General features: G+C 39.1%; 1 protein-coding gene across 5 annotated transcripts in view; it reads right to left on the bottom strand.

The window, feature by feature from the left end:
- Positions 1-5,670: 5,670 nt before the first annotated feature.
- FIG4 (FIG4 phosphoinositide 5-phosphatase) overlaps positions 5,671-7,894 on the bottom strand; it is a 51,612-nt gene continuing 49,388 nt past the window's right edge. For all 5 annotated transcript variants that reach the window (XM_085574971.1, XM_031504394.3, XM_085574970.1 and 2 more), the window contains one exon: positions 5,671-6,418. In XM_085574971.1, the coding sequence (XP_085431097.1) occupies positions 6,241-6,418 (178 nt within the window). In that variant the 3' untranslated portion in view covers positions 5,671-6,240. The remainder of the gene's footprint in view (positions 6,419-7,894) is intronic.

The raw sequence follows: 7,894 nt of genomic DNA, 5'->3' as shown, positions 1-7,894 counted from the left end.
AGAGCTGGTCCCTGCATGAGGCTCCTGACATAGGCAGAGAGGTCACCATGACCCATCAGCAATGGAGACAGACAAAATCCTGTTTTGTTCAAAGCCAAAGCTTGATTGACAAGCTTCTCTAACCCTGAGCAGCCTGTTCTCTGGCCTGGCTGGTGAGTCAGAAGTTCTGTCTACCCCTGACAACACAGCCCTGAGGTGGCACATGCCCTTATTTTAGAGAAGCACTGTACCAGAGGAGTACCTAGCTGTGTCTGGTGTAGATGAGACAGAGGTTAAAGCCATAAAATCCTTTTGTAAGGGACCCTATAATGTAGCTGTTTACTTACCTCATAGCTCTGTCAGATTTTATAAAGGCTACTGTGAGACTTATCTAATTTTAGTTGTTTTAACTGCAGGTGTTTTGGCTAAGCCATTTTGTGTATGTTCTTCCAAGGAGGTACAATGGGGGGAAATAAACTCCTGCAGAGGGGTAACTTCTCAGGCCCCAAGAGAGGTGATCTGATTGGAAGGCCTCCTCTCTGTTTATAGCCTACCTGGCTTTGATGCCATGGCCACCAAGGAAGGGGGAATTCAATCAGATGGTTCTACAAAACAGCCTACACCTCCAGAAAGATGCTCTTGTAGGTTTCATGCAACACTTAGCAGGATGTGCCTGCTAGGTCAAAATCTGATCCCCTACATAGTGTGTCCAGGACATAGCCACCACCACTCCTATGACACCCCAGAAGTGGAAAGCAGTGAGATGAGACTGAAGCCTCAGGGGAAGCCCTGTGTGCACAACTTGGTTACAACAGCACGTCCTGAGGACATTGCACAAGGCCAGCTGGAGACACTTGTTAATGAGAATCTTGGTACACAGAGAATGAGAAATGTGACCTTTAGAAATTCAAATCAGGCTTGGCACATGTGTCTTCCAAATGACTGCTGTGACTCCTGTCAGGGCTCATGTGGATATGGGGTATGTCTCAATGGCAGGCTCGCTGCTTGTTTTCCATGTGCTGCGACCCAGCCTCCTCCCTGCCACAGCAGCACAAGCCCTCTGCTCCACGTGTCCCTGAGCGTGTCAGGCCATGCTCACACACTGAGCTGGGCTCTGTGACTCTGGGAGCTCCAGCTCTGCACCCTCCACCTGCCCACCCGGCCGGCAACGTGAGAGCGAGCCCCGTGCGTGTGCCCAGCTGTGTGCACAGCTCTGCTGCAGTTCCTAGCAACTGAACTGCAGCCTCCCCACCAATCTACTCTTCCCTGTGCATCAGCTTGCTTACTCAAATACACCTCACTGCTGTCCAGCCTTCTCTTTTCACCCAGACGGCTCCAGCTCTTCCCTTATTTACCCTTTTCCTTTCCTCTTGCCTCAATGAGATACATTTCTGCTTTTGCTCACTCCTGATATCAAACCCACTGTAAAGGACTGTGATTTATGTGGAAAGAAGGGACACCAGAAGGAAAAATACCTAAACACCTCCGTAGGACTTACTGCAGAAAGGTTATTGGAGCATCTGGGGAAAAGGATTTTCTACCAGGTAACTGGTCTAACTCTCCCTTAAAATCCTGTCTCTCTTAGGGAAAGTTTTACTGAATGATCCCTCTCTTGCTCAGAAGGGAGTTCATGAGTTTACAAAATACTCTTGCAAGCTGTGGAGGAGAAAAATAAAAAAATCCCTCAAAATATAGAGTAGAACCTTAAACCCAGCATCAGGTTTCATAGCTTAGATTTGTGCGCATCCGAGTCAATTATCCAACAGTCTGATCTGGGGAAAGCCCAGGAAGAGGGTGGAACAGGGTATTTAATTTTATTATGGGAGAAGTTATTACAGAAGTTCTGGCCTGCAGAGATTGTCTCCATGCAAGGTTTAAGTTTGATTGAGAGTCAAAATCTTACCACTTCCTTTAATTCCTCCTTTTATTTTCTCCACTTTACATAATCCACATTGTATTTCCAGGGAAGTAGGTAGAAAATCAAACAAGTTAAGAAAAGTTACATTGTCTCATTAATGGCAACTTGGAATACATCAGTAATAAAACAAGCAAAACAGTGTATTACAACTACAGAGTTTTGCTTCAAGAAGTGAAAACTCCAAAAGGAGGAGAAGGATATAGTGAGAAAACTACAATTTGTGGCACAGTTACATGTGAGAAAAAGGATTCTGAACCACAGATGCTGAAAAAAATCAAACACATTACCAAAAAATCAGAAGAAAAAGAAGGGAAATAACCAGAAGATAACCCCTATGAAAAACAAAACAAAACAAAACAAAACAAATCAAAAAAAAAAAAAAAAAAAAAGAAAGAAAGAAAGAAAGAAAAAAGACTATCTGAGCTGTCAGGAAATACAAAATTACAGGCCTATTTTAGGGCCACATCTGAATCTCTCTGGAAATGAGGTGGCTCTTGCAACGACTGAAAATCACACTGGGCTTTAGCGCTGGCAGCACAACTCACCTAGAATAGGGAATGCAAATATCAGAGAAGGTTCACACCATGCTGTTGGCTGTCCTATTTTGACTACACTATCTCTCTATGCTACAAAGATGAATGTATTTAAAAACAAGGAATATAAATGCTCTAGTCAAACCTTGGGTCATGCAAAGAGCATGTCTTTCTGGAGAAGCAATACATAAGTTATTATGTAACAAAACATTGTTTAATATATTACACTAAACATTTTTCATGCCTTTTCTCAGCACTCTCCTGCTTGGTTCCAGTGGACAGATCAGCAGCTGCAATAGTATTTTTTGTAGCAGGTAGATTTAAGAACTCGAGAAGAGGACTGCTGATTATCAATATTTGCAAGGGTTGTAATTTCAAAGTATGATTTTTTTATTAGTAGTATTTTGTAACTTTATGCACTAGTTTCACATTACTTCTGAATCACCACCAAAAGTGACAACTTTAATTAGGTTTTTAAATATATACAAGAGAGAGGGAGGCATTTGGAAGCCAAGCACATTGTATTTCTCCCTATCAGCCTCTAGGCAATCACTTGGATTGAAACTATGCCAGCAAATGGAACACTCCTGTGTACATACCTCAGTTTTACCTTCAGTGAACTGGACTTGTTCATGTAATTACTGATAGGGTAAAATCACCACGGAGAATGAAATGATCTCCTGAGTGAAGCTGGTATTTCCTCTGACAGTACAACATGACTATTTGACAGGACATATGCTTTGGAGTTTATATAAGTGAAGTCTGAGAAAGCCAAGAGAACCTTCCTGGATGATGCAGAAAAATCTCAGAAAGTCAGTGACAAAATAAAGAGCTGCCACAAGTGTCACCCCAGAATTATACACAGCTCTTTTACTTCTTCCTCCTGGCAGCTGTGTGAACATTGAAAGGTCCTATTTCAGGACCACAGATGAGTCACTCTGGAAAATGAGAGGAAGAGAACAAAAAGTCAGTGGGTTTTGCAAGTGGACACAAGACTCACAAGGAAGGAAAACTACCAATGAAAAATGTGGAAAAGAACTGTGCCTGCAGTCACAGCACAAAGCTTAAGCTGTTGGATTGGCAGCAAAATCCATTGGCACAGAAGTGGCACAGAAAATCATCAAATCAGTTCTAATTTGATATCTGTGCTTCCTGATTCCACAGGAAAATAACCCAAAGTCATTATTTTCCAGGTGTCTATTTTGGGATGGTATCATAATGTAACCTTTAAACACACTGAAACAGACGAAACATACTGTGGAGGAAAAATCAACATATTTCTCAAATATTTCTTTTGTCCATATGGTTTTAAGAGTGAAGAAGAGCACCATGTTACTCTTCAGAGCCAACACAGCCCACTCTTTTCATGTTTATTCTTATTTTACACTCTTTTTCTTCTGCTTCTGAAAGGGAAATACAGGCATCTATTGAGAACTTCTAACACTCTTTTGAGAACTGAACCTTATTATCACAAGAATGGGATAAAATAGGTGGATGCAGAGGCAGCACCTCAGGAGTCCTTTATCCAGCTGAACTTGTTAGATGGGTGATTGAGTGTATTTCTATTTTAAATAATCATTTATGTGCATTAGGCAGCAGGTCCACTCAGACTATTGAGTTTACTCAGGGTTAAGCTGGAAGTCTTGCTTTGTGCATCGGACTCTTTTTTTTTCTTTAAACAAGCCTACTGAAAGTTGACATTGGCACTTGGAAGCATTCTGAACAGCTGCTAAGAGTATGATGATGGTAGATCACACAAGCCATCACTGAGGTGTCATTCAGCTCTCAGAACTGTAAACCAATCTCCTTTAATCCTCTTTTTTGAGGAGTGTCTGAATTGCTGAGGGTTGAACATATTTTCTCCTAGAGCTGCAAATCATTACTATCCCTAAATTGTGCAACATCGTTGGTTGCTGAAAAGGGAGTCTCATCTTCTGAGGTATCTGTGGGTAAGTGGTGCACTTTCAAGGGTAACTTTTATGAATTACCAGCATCTATCAACAACAAAAGCAAGGTCAGTGATAGTCCAGAAAACATTCCTTGCAATAGTTTAAGTGCAGTAAGGAAAGTGTGCGCTTTCCTTTCCTCACTAAGACATGAACTTCAGCTCTACATTTTTTCAAAGCAAGCATTTATTCCTTCTAATTATTTTCATACTGGGCAAAAGAATTCAGTATATTTTATTTTTCCAGAGGAAAAAAACATTGACAATTGCAATGAAGTATTACCTAAAGTGACAATTCATTCTTGCATCTCCTAAAATACAACCATTTGGCTCAAAACAATTAACAAAAGAGAATGGACTCTTTTCAAGGTACCGTATTCTCATTGACTGTATGCAAGTTCTTCCCTGAGACACACAAACTTGTATCACAAGAAACCTTTTTCCCCTTTACCCGCTGCATTTTTTCTCATATTGAATTACTGACAGAGGTGCAACTTACTGCATAAAATATTCAAAGATATGCAAATATGTTTGCAGTGAGCAGCCACAAATCTACAGTAGCTGCCTGGAAAGCAATTTACTGTGAACACAAACATGTTCCCTTCATCTGTTACATGCAGTTGGCTACACCCCTAAAACAGTTATTATGCTAGTCCATAAAATTCTGAAACATGGTCTGTATAAGCTTGTGGAACAAAATGTTTTGTCAAGAATGCTGCTGATACTGTCAGTATTCTTCAAGGCAAAGAGCTACAAAGTGTTGGGATGGAATTAGTTTGCAATTGCAAAATACAGGCTTCTTCCCTTCCTTTTTTTTTTTTAAATTTGAAAAATGTTTTACTCACAAGCCTTAAAGAACCTATTTAGACATCTGCTACCTCTTTACCTCTTACCCAGCACAGGACATGATGTTCAATCTTGCCTAACCCAACTCCTGCTTACTTTTGCATGATGACCCCAGCTGATGCAGTCACTTACCAAGACCACCTTCCCTGGAGGCTCCAGGCTTGAACCCAAAGGCATCTCACAGGAGCACAAACACAGGGATGGGAAGAGTATGCTTCAAAAGGATAGTGCTTGTCATACAGAAAAGTGACAGAATGGTTTAACACTCTCCAGGTGTCCAGACCCAGTAATGTGAAGAGCATTCCCTCATTTGCTGATGCAGTCATTATGGGGTTCTCCTCAGACTTGTACTAGAAACTGTGATAATTAATCACAAGCCATCTTCACCCTGCAGCATGTGGCACAGATTCTGTAGCTACCAGCACCAGTGACATTAGTTTTGACACATATTAGGGTTACAAAGTTTATTGCTGTTGATGTAAATTTTGTATTTGACATAAGCCACTTATTTTTCAGTTTTGCTTAAGAAAACAGAAAATTGCAAGCAGTCATTCTCACTCTTTTGCTAAAAACCTCAAGAAGTATCAGAAAATATTCTGCTGTAAAAGAAAATTTCTTTCTGTCATGGAAGAAAGAGGAAGAAAATTATTCTCTTCTGATTCTTGTAAACAAATCAGTTTTATTAGCAAACATAACAGTGTAAGAAATTAATATAAAAAACTAAAGATGCCATATTTTCTTTGCCACAAATTGCTACATACTCTCTAGTGACTCTGGGTGCTCTGATTATCATAGGATACACTTTCAGCCAAAAATATATTAAATAACCTTTTAAATCAGATATTAAACCACCTTTTCCCCTAAAGCACAATACAATAAATGTATAACAGTAAAGAATAATAAATACAAAAGTTAGTAATAAATTCAATACTGCAAAAGAACAAAACTAGACTTCCTCTCTAAAATTATTTTTGTGACATATCAGTCCAGTTGATTTGGCAGGAGAACGCGGCTTGGATTTACATGTATCTGTTTCGAATGTACTCTCTGTACATGAGGAAGTCATCTCTTCCCAGGGGCTGCATGTTTCCTCTTCCAGCCTGAATGTGTGCATGGAAAATCTCTATCGATTGCCTATCAACTCGTGGAGGCTGGACTTCATAAATATTGTCTTGAGAAAAGGAGGAGATGGGCATTCTGGAAAAAAAATCAAACATGCAGAATATTTGGAGCTTTAGGCAAAAATTTTCCACAGAGAGAGAGAGGAGTATTTATTTTCCTTGAATTATATAGAAGAGTCAATGAGAGGGCAAGTTCCCACTGGAGAATTAATTTACCTAGATTTTTATCACTACTGCAGACCTAGTAAGACCCAGCTTTCCAAGTAGGGTAATTAGGTAAGTTGTCATTAATCACATTACAGAATACCTTCTCACTTCCCTTTGCCCTGCCCTCATTTCTTCATCCTTCCTCAGATCTACTACAGTCAGTAAGTACCCCAGCTAAAGTAGATCTGTGCCATGCATTATAGCAGATAAAAGCAAGACTTCATTGAGCTTCCACTTAGTAGCAATTATAACAAGTGATTATACTCTGACTCAACACAGAGAAAGGACTAATTAGGTAAGAAATTTCCATCTAATAATCAGGAAGCAGACAATTTATTATAAGCAACAGCACTCAGATATTTTATGACAATATTTTAAAAATCTTCTTCATCCAACAAATAATATATTTGAATCTGCATAGACACATATTTTTGGGCTCAAAGCTTCTCAGGTAAGAAAGTAAAGTGGCAACTTACTGTCAAAGCTCACTATTTCATAAAGCAAACATCAACCAGCTCAAATGCAATGAAGACTCAGATATTAGCGTCACTGCCATATTCTACAAAAGCCACAGTCATGACTCACTACCTGTGTGCTTTTCAGGAGACAAGAAAGTTATTTTTGTGCATAGAATCTCTTATTCTGAAGGTGAAAAAGCAAGTAAGAACTAGAACACTTAAGCAAAGGGAAAGCCCTTCTATAAATAAAATGCCCTAGTAAAGTCCTACCTGCATCATAGGCACAAACCAATGTTTGACACTGTTTCTAAATTAGAATCTCCATTACAACTGTCAAAAAACTCTTGCTCCCTCATTTTGCAGCCTTTTGTTTTAGTAAAATATATTGTATTTTGGATGTTTCATCATTTGACAGTTCATTAGTCTTAAAAAATTACTGCAGCATGTCATTAGGATATACTGTGCCTATATTCTACTACAACTGGAAAACAACATATAAAACAAAAAGGTTTCCAGATTAAAGTAATACTTTTCAATTTTACATCTCAACTTTCCATAGCCACATATTCGATTACTCTTTGATTGCAATCATAGAATTACTTACACAAATATACTATTGAACTTGAGACAATAAAATCACTGGTCCCCCACAAAGTTTGGCCACATATTCTAAAACTTAATTATTTTTTTCAACAATGTGACAGTTTCTTCTCATTATAACTTCAAATTTATTTAAGGTGGATGTTTTCAGAGCTGGTAAAAAACTTTAGTCTAGATGCTTTAGAAGTAGATTGTTTTTCAAAGCATCCATAGTTTCTGCAGTACTTATTTAACCAGTGTAAAGTATCCAAGCTGAGACTCTAGCAATGGCATTTGACATTAGCACA

Source organism: Lonchura striata, chromosome 3 (assembly GCF_050655825.1).
Source record: "Lonchura striata isolate lonStrDom1 chromosome 3, ASM5065582v1, whole genome shotgun sequence".
Lineage (NCBI taxonomy): Eukaryota > Metazoa > Chordata > Aves > Passeriformes > Estrildidae > Lonchura > Lonchura striata.
The sequence above is the reverse complement of the archived record's forward strand: the minus strand, read 5'-3'. Positions and strand labels throughout refer to the sequence as shown.